This window comes from Corylus avellana, chromosome ca3 (assembly GCF_901000735.1).
Source record: "Corylus avellana chromosome ca3, CavTom2PMs-1.0".
In the NCBI taxonomy this organism is placed as follows: domain Eukaryota; kingdom Viridiplantae; phylum Streptophyta; class Magnoliopsida; order Fagales; family Betulaceae; genus Corylus; species Corylus avellana.
This window is the reverse complement of record NC_081543.1, coordinates 30,961,943-30,980,692: the sequence shown is the minus strand read 5'-3', so window position 1 is coordinate 30,980,692 and position 18,750 is coordinate 30,961,943. Positions and strand designations below refer to the sequence as shown.

At 35.3% G+C, this 18,750-nt stretch overlaps 3 protein-coding genes across 3 annotated transcripts; 2 read left to right on the top strand and 1 right to left on the bottom strand.

Annotated features, from left to right (window-relative positions):
• The first annotated feature begins 1,415 nt into the window (after positions 1–1,415).
• On the top strand, positions 1,416–5,403 carry LOC132174877 (uncharacterized). The gene is made up of 8 exons (XM_059586610.1): positions 1,416–1,619; positions 2,428–2,572; positions 2,653–2,821; positions 3,243–3,513; positions 3,943–4,208; positions 4,342–4,557; positions 4,687–4,795; positions 4,989–5,403. The coding sequence occupies exons 1-8, from the start codon at positions 1,469–1,471 to the stop codon at positions 5,045–5,047; spliced, it is 1,386 nt and encodes a 461-aa protein (XP_059442593.1). The 5' UTR covers positions 1,416–1,468; the 3' UTR covers positions 5,048–5,403.
• Positions 5,404–7,612: 2,209 nt separating this feature from the next.
• Positions 7,613–8,423, top strand: LOC132176362 (early nodulin-like protein 8). Its single transcript, XM_059588545.1, has 2 exons — positions 7,613–7,867; positions 7,964–8,423. The coding sequence occupies exons 1-2, from the start codon at positions 7,675–7,677 to the stop codon at positions 8,356–8,358; spliced, it is 588 nt and encodes a 195-aa protein (XP_059444528.1). The 5' UTR covers positions 7,613–7,674; the 3' UTR covers positions 8,359–8,423.
• Positions 8,424–9,783: 1,360 nt separating this feature from the next.
• On the bottom strand, positions 9,784–14,497 carry LOC132176018 (N6-adenosine-methyltransferase MT-A70-like). Its single transcript, XM_059588121.1, has 7 exons — positions 13,310–14,497; positions 13,004–13,102; positions 11,904–11,987; positions 11,477–11,799; positions 11,110–11,326; positions 10,765–10,844; positions 9,784–10,351 (listed from the first exon to the last, which is right to left on the bottom strand). The coding sequence occupies exons 1-7, from the start codon at positions 14,351–14,353 to the stop codon at positions 10,129–10,131; spliced, it is 2,070 nt and encodes a 689-aa protein (XP_059444104.1). The 5' UTR covers positions 14,354–14,497; the 3' UTR covers positions 9,784–10,128.
• Positions 14,498–18,750: the final 4,253 nt, after the last annotated feature.

The window sequence follows — 18,750 nt, the reverse complement described above, 5'->3', positions numbered from 1 at the left end:
ATGGTAGCATTTACTTGCTGAGAATTGCTTAAGAAAGACTTATATGGCGAAAACTGCACGTGTTCTCTCAAGACCAATTGAGCTATTAGATTAAAAAAAAAACAATTGAGCTATTGCTTCACCCAGCCTCATTAGGGCATCAATGAATTCTTAAGGTCATTAATACTAATCAAGCTTGTGTGAGTGATTCTCCATTGTGAAGATTCGAATCTACGCTCTAGTATATGCTTGGACCTTGTGGGGATTTTCTTGAGACCATTGAACCATCAGGCTTCTGTGAGTGATTCTCCATTGCAGATACTCGAATCCATATCCTAATATATGCCTAGACCTCATGAGAATTTTTTTGAAACTATTAAACCACCACCACCGGTTAGTGTGATGTGATTTGAGTATGTAGCATTACTCTTCATATGGATTAAATATAATCTTTAACTATATGTGTATAAGTTTTTTGGTACCATTTTCTTACAAGCCGGTTTCAAATATGAGTTTCTATCCAAAGTTTATATTATTTGATATGAGAGTCATGCATCACATTAAGTATATGCAACTCGTTGGGTAAAGAATCGATAAATTGCAACCTATAAACTAAATAAAAATGTATTGATAAATAGTGTCATGCACTCTCCCGAAATTATATACAACTATTTTTCAGAGTTTCTTAGAGAGAGTTGTTTCGGGTCCATTTTCTATCCCCTTTTTATCTTACAAACTGCGATGAACAAGTCTAATAGATCAAACAACGAGGAATTATATTATTGCATTCTCAAATTTATATCTCATTCTTAGAGAATAATCGAATGCTTATAACAAATTGTGGATCCTATTTGAAAAATAAAGAAAGAAAACCTAGTATTTCCACATTCCCAATTCCTAATAACGGTTGAAATATAAATAAAATATAAAATAATATAGCATGAAAGAAAAAGAAAAAAGAACGAAAGCGGAAAGATACATATGGACTACATCTTGTATATTCACTGTCTCTTATATTTGTTGAATTTATTTAAATTATTACATAAGTCTCTATTTATGGAAATGTAATGAATAATGAACAAGAAACCCAAATAAATTCTAAAATACATTAGAAAAATTGGAAAAACATAAATCTTACTATGATAATAAAATAAAATATTCTATGAAAAGAAAGAATATATTCTAAAAAGTATAGAAATTCCACCCATTGACCAAATTAAGCAAATAAGTGGAAAATTTTACTTTTTAATTGTGGAAAATGGACAAATATAATTATGTAAAATGGAATCCCCGGGAAATCATGAAACGGTGGGACAATTTAGCCCTCTGATTTTCACAAAATATGAAAATCCCCACTCATAAATCACGAAAATGACATTGACAACGTCCTTTTAACAACACCACCCTTTTCTAGTTTTCCTCTTCGTATACACTCACTCTCTCTCTCTCTCTCTCTCTCTCTCTCTGAGATTGATCTGCGAGGCCGAGAATGGAGCTCTTCTACTTCTTGGTGTTCGGTGGTCTCTCGGCGGTGGTGGCAGCATTGGAGCTGAGCAAATCCAGCAAAGATCGGATCAACACCCCCTCTGCTTTCAATGCATTTAAGAACAATTACCTCCTTGTTTACTCTCTCATGATGGGTACGCGTTAGATCTGGCGTCTTTCCTTAATATCTCATCTGGGTTTTGTTTGTTCAAGCTAAATTTAGTGTAATGTGGGCGTTCCTCATGTTTGTTCATGTGGGTTTGTTACGGATTAGTGGGGTTTTCAACGGTGATTAGTGGGTGAGTCAATGCTGTTTGTTTATTTGGATCTCGTATATGTTTTGGATTGCCTTGCAAATGTTTGTGCTCGGGGAGGGGGGGTTGGCATTGAATTGTGATTTCACCTGTTTGGTTGATGAGAAAGTGAAGGATCAGAATGAAAAAGAACATAAAATCAAAGATTAAATTCTCCAATGGAGAACTAAGAACCCAACTAGTAAGAATGTTTGCTTTTGGTTTCATATATGTAGAGTAGAACTAGAAATTCACTATCATGTTTCCTTCGTTTTTTTTTCCCCATGGTGTATAGTGTTTCAGCTATCAAATGTGGCATTAATGTTTTGGGTAGTAATCATATAAATTAGCATGATGTTTGTTCCGAGTGTCAGTATGATCCGCTTGTCTTTATATCAGGACCAACCCTTCGCCATTGATTTGTTGTTGCTTCTGCCTTGTGGCGCTTATTCATGTTAATTTACACTAATTAATACTTTCATAAATTATTTCCTTGTTGTGTGGTGCCAAGATCTGTTGGCTGTAATGATATTTACCACGTATATTCTAGGGAAAACAATTGCTGATCAATAGTTGTCTCAATTTTTAAGAACTGCTCGAATTGACAGTGTTTAGATCTCTGACATTTTCCATATTTTCCCGAATCTAATTAAATTGATTGCGGCAATAGCCGGGGATTGGCTGCAGGGTCCATATGTTTACTACCTTTACAGTCAGTATGGGTTTGGAAAGGGGGATATTGGGCACCTCTTCATTGCTGGGTTTGGATCCTCTATGTTGTTTGGGACAATTGTTGGATCTCTAGCTGATAAACAGTAAGATTTCATATTTTGATCTCTTTTTATTTGTTTTTGATCAAATTATTATTTTTTAATTCATCACCTGCCAAATCCAGGGGTCGGAAGAGGGCATCTATTACTTACTGCATAACCTATATTCTAAGCTGCATCACCAAACATTCTCCTCAGTACAAAGTTTTAATGGTGGGGCGCATATTGGGTGGAATTGCCACTTCTCTACTCTTTTCAGCTTTTGAGTCTTGGCTTGTCGCAGAACACAATAAGGTGCATCACTACTCTGCTGATGAATTAAGTTCTGCAGATCAAATTAATAACAGGTTTTAATGTCTGTTTATGTTGCAATAATCTTGATTGGCATATGCTTGAGCAGTTTCATGGATTAACATATTCCCATCAGTTCTGATGATTTATATGTTCCATAATCTGCACATTCTAGGTGGTTGAACCTCTCTTTGATGAGGTCAATGATGTCATCCCCTGCCGTTACTTCCTAGTTTTTATATAAGCATATGGCAATCTGTTGGGTTTTCCATGGAAATCCTCTCCGGTAGGGAATGTGAGACCTACCAATTACTACATGACAAATGCCATGGGTTTCAACTGATGCTGTGGATTTTTATTTCAAATTTCCCTGCTCTTATATGTTGTTTTTGTAACTTATTACGATCCCTGTTGATATTTGCAGAGGGGTTTTGAGCAGCAATGGCTTTCAATAACATTCTCGAAGGCAATATTTCTTGGCAATGGTCTGGTAGCTATTGTATCTGGGTTGTTTGGAAATCTACTTGTTGATACTCTGGGACTTGGCCCTGTTTCTCCATTTGATGCTGCTGCATGCTTTCTGGCAATTGGCATGGCGATTATAATGTCATCTTGGAGTGAAAACTATGGAGACCCTTCAGAAAACAAGGACTTGCTTACCCAGTTCAAGGGTGCTGCTGTGGCTATTGCTTCTGGTGAATCCCTAAACTTCTGTCTTGATTCTATATTAATGCTTGATCTTTTATGAAAAAATTACCTTCATTAGATCCGAAAGCTAGCACGGATAATTTTCTAGACTATCAAATTACAATCCATATATTGTGAGTGGATAGAAAGATTAATAAATTACATAAAGATTAGTGGAGCAATAATGCAACTTGTCACTATACGTTTCCCTTGGTTCCTTTTCCTGTGCATAGAGGGTCCAGACTCACTATTGGAAACCATCTGGGAATTTTAACTGCCAAAAGTTGATCCGTTTTGGTTAATCACCGTCATTCTGAACAAAAAAGTAGAAATATAATCAAGAGACTTCCATTTTGGTCTACCCACGTATTTCTGTTTTCTCTATCTCTTTCTCTCTTTGGAAGTTCATTCAATGTTTACATTTCACATGGGATCAGATGAGAAAATCGCATTGCTGGGTGCCATACAATCCCTATTTGAAGGGTCAATGTACACCTTTGTGTTCCTCTGGACTCCTGCTCTAAGCCCAAATGGTGAGGACATTCCGCATGGTTTCATATTTGCAACGTTCATGTTGTCTTCAATGTTGGGAAGCTCTATCGCATCTCGACTGATGGCTCAATCATCTCCCAAAGTTGAGAGCTACATGCAGATTGTTTTTGTCATCTCCTCAGCATCCCTCCTGCTCCCCATTATTACCAGTGTATGTTGTAAAATTTTGTTTCCTCTAATTTCTTAATATGTATATATAAATTCAAATATTTTCCTTTGCTAAGAACTGGTTAACAGTGGAAACACTGCTTGGTATTATTAATTTTTTGGGGAATTCTGAACAGTTCTTGATAGCACCTTCCAAAGTGAAAGGTGGAAGTATCTCCTTTTCGGGGTGTATTCTGGTTGTTGGCTTCTGTGCGTTTGAGGCCTGTGTGGGGATATTCTGGCCATCTATCATGAAGATGAGGTCCCAATACATTCCTGAGGAGGCAAGGAGCACAATCATGAACTTCTTTCGCATTCCTCTAAACATCTTTGTCTGCATTGTGCTGTACAATGTGAGTGACACTATTGCTCTTTTATGAGATTTGATGTACAGCATGGGATTGGACAATGAATGCACCATTTGCTATGAGTAGCCTTCTCTCTATTACTAAGAGTTTGTTTGTATACTTTCCCTTTTGAAGGTTGATGGGTTTCCCATGACCATCATGTTTGGAATGTGCTCGATTTTTCTCTTTGTGGCTGCAATACTGCAGAGGCGGCTCATGACGATTGTAGAGAGCCAAAAGTCAAGTAAGTTCTGCAATTTGTATTAGATTCCCACGATTTACTTCTTTGTTTAGAAAGCAAAAAACATAAGTTGTTTTAAGTATTAAATATGTATCACAGTTGCTCCTAGAAGCTGTAACTTTGTGATTTGGGGGGGCTTCATTTAACCCTGGGTTTTTATTGACATGGTCATTTATCAATATGTATTTGATTGTAGAACCACAAGACTGGACAGCACTGGAGAGGTCTGCGGAAGAAGAGTCATTAAATGTCTGATTGATTTGGAAGAAGAATAACCTTTGGAAGTTTGAAGGTTAAAAACCATCCACATTGTTCTATTGTGAATTGTTGGAGTGCAATCTGGTTGCTGTTTGGATTGATAAGGAAAGGGGGAATGTTGATCGAGTCCTTGCTAAGAAGGCATAAAGATTTTCAAGGGAACAACCAGGTGGTGGCCATTAACATAAAAGAGATTAGGTAAAAGAATTATATAGTTAGTGCTTTTAGATCTTGTCTTCTGCAATTACTGTAAACTGGTACTGCAAACGCTCTGGTATTTCAAAATTTAAGTTGTTTGCCATTATATGTAATGATAGCTTCGATTTTTGTAATTTCACTTTTTTTTTCTTTTTCTATTCATTTTTTTTTTCAGTCGCACCATATTTTTTTTGAAAAAAAAAATAACTCCAAAACGAAGTCCTTTTACAACTGTCATATTTATTTCACTGGATAAATAGACATCACAGGAATTCAGCATGTGAGTAAGAAGGATACAAGAAACCAAAGAAAAGAACAACTGAGAAACATAAGAACAAATAAGTAAGGAGGATGTGGAACAATGAAGATGGAGAGCCGGAGCTGGGGTGAGATGGGAATGCATTCGGAGGGGCCCCATTTTGCCACATGGTGGGCGGCCAACTTCTGTGAACCTTTTCGGCCTCCTAGTAGCATCCACATTCCACGTAACTCTTATAAAAAGCTATACGAAATGGGCCACATTGTTCGAAAATTCAATTGCTACTTTTGTGGTGATGCTTCTTTTGATTTTAAAAGTGACTATTCTTTGTAAATTAAACAAGAAGAAAAAGGAAAGAGTTAAGAGGAACCGACACTAGGGCTTTGAATTTGGTTTATGACCATTTTTTTTGGCTCATGCACAACCTCTTTGCATTTACTTCAGCCATTGTTTGCACACCATTGAGATGGTATTGTACCTTACTACCTTAGTCAAGCTTGAGCTCTCACAATCGACCTAAGAAAGCTGATATTTGAACCAAATTGGGATGAAAATTGGCTAGGATCTTGAATTCATATAAAAATCATTTTCCTTCTATATTTTCACCGTCAAAAACAGGCGTTGCTTCGCTCAAGCACCCCTCAAATAGGCATCGAGTGAAGCATACTCCGATAATTAAGTTAGTCTTTTGTGTGAAATAAAAACAGAATAGAGAGTTTCGAAAAGAGAGAGTACCTATGTTTGATTTTAAAAAGAGTGTATTTTATAATGAGTCTTAGCTCTTTTAAATATTCCAATCAGTGAACTGTTTTTGTGAGTTTTTTATAAAAGACGAGCTTTAAGTTTGGCCCCTCTGCTAAGTTGGCGGGCATACGGGTTGTTAGGCCTAGCGGAGTTGCCATGCCCAACAACAGTAATTAATGGCTTTTAAATAAATCAAATCCCGTAAACAACAAGAGGACTAATAGATGACCAAAATAATTCCACGGGAAGATAAATGAGATGAAGCAATATACAAGTTTGTGGATGAAATTTAAGGTCGGTCGCTTTCCAGTCCATACTGGTTTTTTTCCTTCAAAATTTAAGAAAGAAGATTAAATATCAGAAAAACCAACCATGTGAGGGGGGACAGGTTGCACCGCTATCCCTTGTCTTCTCCACATGATGATGATGATGATATTATGGGAGTCAATCATGTAACTAATAGTATTTCAGAAAACACCCTAACTCTCCTTCCCACCAACTGTCCAAGCTCATCTGCCTATTTTGAGTTGCACTCATGCATGAGACTATCCAACTGGCCCATGTGACATTATTCAGTTAAATGTTCCTCTTTGTCCCAAGGTTTTTATTTTTTTTAAATTTAACTTAAATTTAAATAGAATTTGACTTGCCAGCGGTGAAAAAATAATTTGAGATCTTATATGCAATTCAAATAAACGGTGGGGTACAACATTTTTCTTCTCTCATTGAATGGGTTTTATCATCTTATGCCTATTAAGAGTAAATGTTATATTTACAACTCTTTTACAACTCGAAGGCTTACATGTATGCGATTAGATACAAGTCAGCCACTAAAAAAAAATTAATGTCCTCTAATCACATACTGATACGTATTAACAAGTTGTAAAATGGTTATAGATGTAACATTTTTTGCCAAGTAAAATAACCAGAACATAACTCAAGTTGGGGGGTGACATTTTCTATTCACGTGTTAAGATCAAGTTGTATCAAAGCATATGTATAAGACTATATAAGTTAATCATAACTCGATCAGTTTAATTAAAGGAGCTAGACTTTTCAACCATAATCTAATAATTTCGTGTTGAAATCGTGTCGAATTCGCATGTCAGTGTCAAAAATTATCAACTCTTATGTTGTGTGTCAAATTTTGGTCATGTCAAGACATAAATATAAAATTATATTGATCAACCCTATTCCCTATCAGGTCAAACTCCACAACTATAACCTATAACCTGCTGGTGTCAAAAGTTGGAGTAATGAACTCAAGTCTAGGAAGAGGGGCATTCAGGTAAATCTCATTCGATCATTCTTGCTAAACAATCACAGCCTGGGGACACTCGAGCCAATAAGACTCTTTGGGTCTCAGGCTCTTAAATTTGAGAAAGAGAGAGAGAGAGAGAGAGAGCGTGAGAGAAGCTCTAAGATGGCGAATCTCAGAAGTACGATGTACTTCTTCTTGTTGGCTTTGCAGTTGCTCGTGTTACTGCAAACCAATGTCTTGTGCTATCAATACAAGGTCGGAGATTTAGACGCCTGGGGAATCCCCACATCAGCAAATCCACAAGTCTACACCAAATGGTCCAAATATCACACAACCAAGATCGGAGATTCTCTCTGTAAGTTTCCGATCATCATCATCATCTTCCTCTCTTTCTGTATGCAGCTATGGCTTCTGATTTCTGGGTTCGTTTTCTTTTTTCTATATATTTCAGTGTTTTTATACCCACCAAGCCAAGATTCACTGATACAAGTCACGGAAGAATCCTTCAACAGCTGCAACCTTAAAGATCCAATCTTGTACATAAACAATGGAAATTCTCTCTTCAACATTACCGCACATGGGGAATTCTACTTCACCAGTGGAAAGCAAGGGAACTGCGAAAAGAAGCAGAAGCTCCACATTTCTGTGTTTTCTGGTAATGGTTCTGCAGATTCTCCTTCCTATGGTCCGGGAATTTCACCCTCTTACCCCACTGTTTTTGGCTCAATCCCACAACCGCCTTCCTCTTCTCTCTCTTCTTCTTCTTCTTCTTCGCCTTCACTAAGCTTCCCAATCTTCATCGCAGCTCTTGCTGGATTTCTGGTATCTGCATTCATATGTGAATGATTCTTTTTTCCCACCTTGGTATTGATTTTTTTTTTTTTTTTTTGTTCTACATTATTGGTTAATATGAAATTTTTGGGTTTGTAATTCTTGGAAGCAACTTAATATAATGATTTGGTTCAATTGTTCAAATTTGATATATGTTTGTTATTTTTTCAAACAGTAGAGAGAGCATCTAAAAATCACTTTCTCTTTTGCTGTTTTCTAAGAAAAGATGAAACCAGTTTAGACTTTCAATGTAAAAAGATGAAAGAGAGAGAGAGAGAGAGAGATGAATCTGTATTATAGCAGCTCAGCTCCAAGACAACACCGCCCGATATTATTGCTGGTGTCAAGGCTTTCCTGTTCCATTAATTTATGCACTTGCCAGCTGGGGATGCTCGTTTTCTCCGACATTTTCTCTACGTGCGTCACACACACATGAATCACTCAGAATATAGCATCACAGGAAGAATAATCTTTGAGTAGGAAAGTTTAAATTTGGCTTAGCTGCTTCTATCATTTTTTACTATAATTTCTTGGTAAGCTCTTGTAACTCCCTTACAAATTTACGTAAATAGGGTTGTTAATTTTTTACACTATCCGTGAATTTGATACAAACGCAACATGAAATTAACGGGTTAGGATTGAAGCGTCCAACCCGTTTAATTAAATGAGTCGAGTTATGGTTAACTTATATAATCTTATACCCATGTTTTGCTATGACCCAAACCTAACATGTGACATTTAAGACTGTCAATTTTTTACATGATCCGCTAACCCGACATGAACTTAACACAAAATTAGAGAATTAAAGTTGATGAATCTAACTCATTTAAATTGGTCAAGTTAATATGACATATTAGTCTTATACATATGCCTCAACACAATCTGAACATGACATGACAATATCTTGATGGTGAAAAAAAAAATAAACAACAAAATTTGACAAATAAATTTATTTATTTAGTAGTTGAGATGGTAAATGTCACTAAATTGTCACTTTTTTTCAAAAGAACTTGTAATAAAACCAAATGTCCAAAGGGAGTATGGCAATCAGCATTGAGCACAAAAATCTACTGAAAATTTTGACCAAGGAAAAAGGTAAAAGAGTGGTGGGGGTGGTTTTGTGTTGGGGAGATACGTTGGGATACCACTTTAATCTAAAAGCTTAAGTCAAATTTAGATTCAATAATATTCGTATTAATTACTTGCTTTTGTTGTCAGTGCTCAATATGAGATCACATCAAACTGGAACATGTGTCCCATATGGGTCCTATATATATGGTATAAATTTTGTGCAATGTAAAGAAAACAGTGCGAAGGATATGAGCTCCCAGTTACACTAATTGCAAAATTCACTTTAAACAGAGTTGGGCAAAAGTTTCTTGATACCTTACTTTTCCTACCTTCACATGGGAAAAGGAAAAGGAAAAGGAAGCAAATCAGGCAACAAGATATTAACAGCTATGAGATATACTTTCTTGGCACCTACAATAAATGCTAGTTTACACGCTCTACCATACAATTTACACATGTAGCCTGATCTAACAAAACAGGGAAGTGTTTCTTGTGCTTCCTTTTAGAAGACTAAATATCACCGAATGCTTCAAGAAAAATGACAAGGTTAACAAGGGTGGAGGGTGGATTCCTCAAAATTACTAAAATCTAATCATGCTAGGGGCAATTGAATGCCTGTTTGATTGAGGAGTTATGATGGAACTGACGTTACTCGGCTAATCGTGACACCGTTGACGGCTATTGGCTTCTCTTCAGAAGCAGCGTAGAGGGTGCCTATTGAGCTGCAGGCTCTGTAAACTGCATGGCTGTGGACTTCGAGTCAGTTGCTGAGAAGGGACTCCTCATTTGAGCAGGACCAGAGTCTACTTCCATGGCAGAAGCTCTTGGAGGGGAAGCAGGCTGCACCTCCACATCTGGGTATGCGGCCTTGAACCTTGCTCGCAGACCTTCATCAACTAATCTTACTCCATTCAATTGATTACCGAGTGACATCCACCTGATAAAAAGACAGTTTAGAAGTAATCAGCAACATGAAGTGAAATAAAACCCATATACCAAGATGCAGCTTGTCTGCAACATGAGTGTAAAACTGCAAAGCTTATTTCTAAATCGAATTTGGCTTAAGTGCTGTAAAAAAACACTATAAGAGAATAAAAGGAGGCCTCTACGGTTAGGAAACACTAATAACTCCGGATCCCAGGTCACAACACTTTAATTTTGCTAAAAAGCATTTAGCCCCAGATGTTATTATCAAAATTAGATGGTCCAGCTGGTCCTCGAGTCTTTGCAAAAAAAAAAAATCCTCAAGCAGCTTTATCTCATTATTGTCAAAATGATTAAGTTACTTATAAATAGGAATGAGGCCAAAAAATACGACTAGAAGCACAAGTACGAGTCAAGAAAAAATACCCTGCGTGAGTGTTGTGCATGCGAGCAAACAATTCCAGCTTTCTTGTTCTTGGACTTATCCTCTCCAGCATAGGGTACATCTGCAGCAATATACTTATTAACTCAAGTTTACATCTAGTAAACCTGTATATAAATTATTTCTAAAAAACCCTAAATAATCATAAGATATTGCTTATAGTATAACCATTGAGCAGAAGGCACAAAAATTATGGTGAAAGCATGTGGTCATCAGCATGTCGTAACTTGCAACCCAATTACAGGAAGCACTAATGTTCATAAGAGCATACCAGTAAAGGTACAAGGGAGTAATAACCATAAAAACTATAAGATATGTGTTCTACTCACCTCATCTGGCTTACGGCTAGTCTCTCGAACTTCAGCAACAATGACATCAGTATCAATGTTCCTATTTACTTCTGGACTGCCCTTTATTCCAACAAGGCAATGCTCCTTACTGTGATTGAGCCAGTGACCCGTCCTCCCTGTTCTAATTATTCGCTGAAGTTGATTAGTCTTCACCCAAATGATCTCCTCAATACGCTTGTACCCCCAAAGTTCTAAACTGCAAAAAGGATAGTAATAAGCTTATGAGCCAAGAGTTTGGAATAAACATATGTAGCATGTATTGAGCTTCTCAGTCAAATATCAATAACCATCCATCAGAGAGTTATGAACATTATAGTTGACAGATGGCGCAAAAATAAGCACACACCATTCACGTCCAAGCTCCATTGCACGTCCAGTGACCCAAAGAAAAATTAGACCATGAGTCTGCAATGCAGGAACATTCAGATTGCGCATTTCATCATCAGCCATGGTCCCATAAGGCAACTCCATATGAATGTCCCACGGTGGATCTGCCATTATAACTCCAAATTGCCCTAAAATGTCCATTCTAAAGTTCCGGATATCACAATTAATCCATTGTGGTTCTCCAAGTTCTACTTCTGAACAATATTCAGCACGCTTTAGTGGTTTTGGAGGAGGAAGCACATCAGGCATTTGGTCTATCTCGTAATGAACATATTTGCATGTCTGTCAAAAATACATTACTCCATATAAAAAGAAAGAGGAAAAAAAAAAGCATTTAAGAATACATAAACCCAGTAAAAATGTTGTTTCAGGAGAGAAAAATTTACCTTCATGTGACGGCAAGTATCTAGAAAAGAACAGTCCCCTAAATTGATGTCAGTATGTGGAGCAATTATTCGCCGAAAATGAACCTGGAAAGACTTTAAATTTTCAATACAAAGAAAGCAAAAATATTCATAAATTTCAAGATCAAGGTGATATCTTGCTATATAAGGAGGATAGAACTTTTTTTTTTTTTTTTAAAGGAGGATAGAACAAATTATTAGAATCATCAAAAGAACTAAGATTTGAAGTTCCTCAAAACCAAGTCACTTCACATGAATTAGTATATTCTGTACAACTAAATTGTCAAATGAGTTCTCTTTTCTCAGACAAGGAAAGCTGATCGAATGAGACTATTCATCGAACTGTGAGGCAGAAAGTCAAAGAAAACCTTAGCCTGTTACAAGAGATTTGGCTGCCTGAAATGAAATTGACACCCATGTCCGGAATTAGTTAACTTGTTGGTATCATTAAAGCCTAGCCGAAGACCTTCTGCCTATTCCGGGAAAAGTATAACATGTACCACAGCTTTATGCTTGCTAGTACAACATTTAACAATTTAATATTTACCAGCATGATTTTAAAAGCCTAAGAAACACCACATCCAAACATATCCCTTTCTAGTCTCTCACTTTTCTTGTCATCACTCCACGTGCTCTATCTATATTGCATCTTGTGATATGCTTGAACTTTCTTCAAAAAATCTTTTTCTATTGGAACAAATTGGAAGATAATGCTAGTGTTAAACTACTAAACAAGTTAACTTGACATCCTTACGTCACATCAAGAATGAAGTTACAAGTGAATTAGTCACCAGAATGATTGATTACCATAACTACAAAGAAATCCAACCACTTACACTGTACTTTGATTTGCACTTAGGATGAGCTCCAGCTATTTATAAGAGGCCTACTTGAGGTTTTCAGTGATTGACTTGAGTAAAAAGTTTATCTAACTTTGACTAGATATATGCATATGCATGTATCTTTGTACGCGTGTTTGGTGCAGGGAAAATGCTAATGACAAAATTCAAGAAACAAGAATTCATGATCATATACATGTTCTGTGCTTACTAAAAAAATGCTTACAAACTCTACTCACTAACCTTCTCACATGCCATAAAGGAACCAGATTGACGCCGACAATCCTCTTTTGTTAGGGATGAACAGTACTCCTTCAGGTTCGGGCCACCTATGGTTTTGAACTGAAAACACAATTTAGAACAAAAGAACATGAACACATTAATGATCCGCGCAAGCTAAAGTATTTGCAAGGAACTAACGTTGCAACTAATACCCGCAGATATAAGTAAACATAGATTGCTGAACTAAATCTAAGCTCTTCCAGATAGCAGTATTTATTGAAGCATAACCAATTGTTAGAAATGACTATAAAAGTTCCAAAAACAAACCTTTTCAGCAACGGCAGTTTCCCTAGCAGTAGGCCGGTGAATGAGGTCCAAAAGCTCCTCACCAGTCTTTGATTTCTGCAACTCCATAAAAGACTTCTTTTTCAACAATGCCTCAAGATCCTTCATATCATCCTCCTCTGTCCTCATCTTCTGCATTACACCCATTGGCCTATTATGCATTGGATGAACACCAACCCCTCTGCCCATCACCCCAACACCTCCTCTTAGCATCCTCGGCCCCGGCGGCGGCATAATCGGCTCGCCGCCAGGTCCCACCCACATGTCCTGCATTGGCCTCTGACCAAACATTCCAACCCCACCATTCACATCCACCAATTGCTGACCCTGAAACTGACCCACATTGACATTCGCATTATTCACACTCACATCACTACCCAAATTCTCGTGCTTGCTCTCCGGCAACTCTCTCAGAAGCCGAGTCCTATCGATCCCCAAGACCATGACTCGTGATTTCCCACTCACCTCAAAGGCCTCCAAATCAACCCCACCATTATCCTCACCCATCGACCTCAACGCCATCTCCACCGCCAGTATCGCCCCGGACTCACCTCCGACCTCTCTCAGCGCAGCCCTCTCCGCCGGCGTCGCGTTCTGATCGTTCTCCAGCTTCCTCAGCACCGTCGACGAGTCGATCGGCGCGAATGGGACCCGACCCAAGAGACAAACAGCCACCATCGACCGTACCACCGACAAGGGACTCGCCGGCTCGGTCTCTGGCTCGCGAGCCCGAATCGGTTCTGGGTCATGGGTGTGGGTGGGCAAGGCTGGTTTGGTGGTGGGTTTGATGGGGATGGGGTTGGGCTTCGGGAGAGCGGGCGTGGGAATGAAAGGTCGGTGGTTGAATGTTGAGACAACCTTCAGAGAGAGATCGATGGAGGACACGATGTTGGGCACGACGGATTGGAGAGAAGCCAAAAGGTCGAGGTGGGTATTGTGCTGGGACTCCATGCGAGCTTGGAGCTGTTGATTGATGGCTTTGATTCTGGCCACGGTGTCTTCGTTGCCGTCCGATTGGATTTCCATGGTTCCTTCTCTCTGACTGTGGCACTGAGAAAAGAGTTCGGAGGCGGAGCCAATCCAACAAGAAGTCTAAATTCTTTTTCTTTTTCTTTTTATCTTTTCAATTTTTCGCTCAAGAGAAGGTTTAGGAATCGCGGGTTTTAGCGTTTCAAGGTTGCACGGTCGGGATCTTGAGCCGAGCTCTCTTATATTTATTATTCAAATTATTAGCAATTTAAAGATAAAACTGTTAATAATTTTAGGATAAGTTTTACAAATAACCTTCGAATTACTATGCAATTTGAAAAAAATCTTTTAAATTTTAAAATTTTTTAATTTTATTCTTGGAACTTTCAATGGAGTAATGTTACAAGTTCCTCTAAAAATAATGTGGTTAAATCATTATTGGGCTTGTGATTGATGATTATTGAATTTTAATCAAATTGTAATTTTAATAGCCACATCATTCTTAAAAGGGACTTAAGATGGACACAAGAGGGACTTATAAAATTACTCATTTCAATGTGATGTAATTTACCCATTCGTCAGTTTTTGGACGTTAAAAGTGATGAAATGACATTTTATACTCCTAAAATTTTTATAAATTTCAAATTTCAAATTGAAAAACAAAAACAAAAATTAAAAAATAACTTGGTCTTTTTAGTGGTTTTCGTTAGGATTTAACGACAAAAATTGACAGAATGAGATATTACATTAAATTGAAAGTTTAGGGTAATGAAATTGAGAATTTTTGAAATTTAAAAGTCTTTTCAAAAGGATAAACCTCCTATGCGATCCATTTGCAAAAAAGGTCTTTTGCAGCAACCACTAGAACAAAGACACATCACCTAAAGCACAAAAAATACACACAAATAATCTACGACTTAATGCGTTGGATTTTGAACTCAAAACAAAGAAAAATTGAACTAAATTGGCAGAAAGCAAGAGACTACGTGGGTCTGTGCTGAAAACCATCCGGCCAGACCCATCCGAGGGTTGATGGGTCTGGCCGGATGGTTTTCAGCACAGACCCACGTAGTCTCTTGCTTTCTGCCAATTATCGTTCAAAAGTTTTTAATGAAATTATCTCGAATTTTTATATGAACAGCGTTATTCATTGCACTAGATTTAGGTATCTCTTTGTTACGCAATTCAAACAACCTAATCTAATATATCTAATATCTAATCTAATATAATATATAATAGGAGAGTTTTAGACAAGAAAGTCTAAGAGTTTGACACGTGGCATTCTATTTATCTGACAAATCATTATATTAAATGAAACTGTGGGTTTGAATTTTTAAAAGTTTTAAGTAGAATAGGCTAATATTATGACATGTGTCATTTCATTTAAAATTAAAACACACGTGTTTTTTTCAAACTACCCTCTTTCTCAATCTCAACTGCCATCAAACATTATTTATCCCCACGTTATCTAATATCTAATATAATCTAATATCAAATCTCTAATATCATATATAATCTAATCTTCTATATATAATAGGGGAGTTTTTAGTAGAAGGGCATAAAATTGCAACATGTGGCGTTTTAAAATGTTACCAAGTGTCATTTTAAGTTAAAAACAATCAAAAGTTGTCATGTTTCACACTTTCACTCAAACACTGTTTCCCCTTCCATTAAACTTGATAAACTAACCGTCTTTACATTTTAAAACATCACATACGACAACAAAGAAAAGAAAATCATCTTCGTCAACAAGGTTCTCTTCTCTTTCTTTTTCTTTTTGTGCTTCTTGAGAAAAAAAAAATGTTCTTTTAATTTGCACAATTTTTTTTCTCTCCAAACGTTGTTTAGTTTGTTTCTAGATCGTCCTCCTGTTCAAAATATTTCAAAAATCAAATTTCATTACGTTTGTACAATTTTTGTTCTCTCCAAATGGTTTTCTCCTCCTCTTCAAAATATTTCAAAAATCAGATTTAATTACGTTAGTACATTTTTTGTTCTCTCCAAGTGTTTTTTAGTTTGTTTTGATTTCAATATTTTGTTTCACTTTCACTCAAACATGGCTTCCCCTTCCATTGAAGGTGATAAACTTACTGTCTTTACAGTTTAAAACATCACAGACTACAACAAACAAATATAAAATTATCTTCGTCAACAAGGTTTTCTTATCTTTCTTTTTCTTTTTGTGCTTCTTGAGAAAAAAAGGGTTCCATTTAATTTGTACAATTTTTTTCTCTCCAAAATTTTTTCAGTTTGTTTCTAGATCGTCTTACTGTTCCAAATATTTCAAAAATCAAATTTAATTAGGTTTGTACAATTTTTGTTCTCTCCAAATGTTTTTCTTCTCCTGCTCAAAATATTTCAAAAATTAGATTTAATTACGTTTGTAAAATTTTTGTTCTTTCCAAATGTTTTTCAGTTTGTTTTGATTTCAATATTTTGTTTTTAGATCGTCCTCCTGTTCAAACTATTTCAAAATTTAGATTTGATTCTGTTTGTACAATTTTTTTACACTTCAAATGTTTTTAAGTTTGTTTTGATTTCAATATTTTTTCAATTTTTTTTATAAAAAAATGTATAAACACATACTAACAATAAATCATATTTGCAATTGCAATTCATTTAACTACAAATATTTACACAAACTGTTCAAAAACAATGTCACTGAAACTATAGTAATATTTGTCTTGATTTTTTTTCTTCAAATTATCCTAATTTATCATGTTTGTAAATATAGAATACAGGTGATTGCTTTTTATTTCTTTTGGAAATAATTTACAATAGGCCTAGAGGTATAGCTATTATTTTTCTTGAATTTTTATTTAATACCTTTATTTTGTTTTGTAGCATTAATTGCTTAATGTTGTTAGTGTACATTTTTCTCTATAGATTTCCTTGCTATATAAATATTACAATTAATAAAATGAATTGTTATATAATTATATTATTTAGTTGAAATATGATTCAAAACAATGTCACTGAAACTATTGTTATATTTATCTTAACTTTTTTACCAAAAAAAAAAAAAAATCCTATCTATCATGTTTGTAATTAAATGCAAGTGATTTCTTCTTTCTTTCTTTTTTTCATTATTCTTCTTAATTTTTATTTAGGTTCTTTACTTTTTTTTTCTAGCATTAATTTCTAACAATACATTTTGTTTGTATTGCACTCTTTAGGTAAAATAGTTAACATGGCAGATCTATAATTGATATGCTCTAAGGTTGTTTTAAAATGCATTCCTATTTTTCATTTTTGGTTAAATTGAAATTAAGATTGATGCCAATTTTTCACTTTTAAGTACAAAAACATAGCATTACAATATAATAACTTAAATTGTTCTTATCCAAATTGTAGATTATCTATTATGTTTGACACATATATGCTTTTGTGTGAATATATAATTTGTAAACACATGTCGCAGGTTATAGAGTTTTCTATTGGTGTTTTTGATAAGAGATAAGACGATTTTTTAGTTTACAATATTGTACATTGATAGTTTTTTTCCTATGTTTAATGCACATTGTTTAAGTGCTTAATTGATTGTTATTATTGGCTTTAAAGGTTTTATTGGAGCAAAAAAAAAGTATATAACGAAGACAACTCTGTTCTATTATATTAGTATTCTTCATTTTCTGTTTGACTTTATATTTTGTGTTCCTGTTCTTATCTTTTCGATTTTTGTCTTTATCTTCTATTCTAATTTGTATATTTTGTTTAATTCTAATTGCTTAATTTTCCCTTTTTGTAAATTTTATAATGAATTAAGGGAAATAATGGTGAGAGAGTTTTCTATTGTTGTTTTTTATACGAAGTATGACGATTTTTTAGTTTACGCTGTTGTTCATTATATATATAAATATTTTTGATCAAGGACATTGCGTAGGAAAAAATAAAGCATAGAATAAAGAATTGATCGACGACATTGGCCTTTAGAGTTTTTATAATAGATTATGATTTTTACCTTCAAAATTTTTATGAGGTTATATCAAATTAATTTTTGGGTAGCCTAATAGTTAATATAAGAAATATGATGTGTGTGATAATGTGTTATTTTGATAGTCAGGAATATTTACAAGACTCATTTAGGTACTTATAAGATTGTTACAATTAGGCTTTTATGGTGGGTATGAGGAATGCTAAGCTTACAAACACATTTTATAAAAAATATTTTTACAAACTGATATGGTACCAAAAAAAACTAAAAATATATAAAAATAAAAGGTTTTTTTGAATGATTATATAGTCAAAAAAATATTTATAGTTCCTTTTGTTTTATACTACATCTACAACTATTTAATACGTTTCAATTTATAAGGATTACACTTTATAAAATTCTAAATTTAATGATAACCATGATTTAATGAACGTTTTTTTTATTTATTTATTTTGAATAGCCAATTAGTTAATTCAATGAGGAGAAGGAAATTAGTTAGTGTAATTTCTCAAACTTCTCT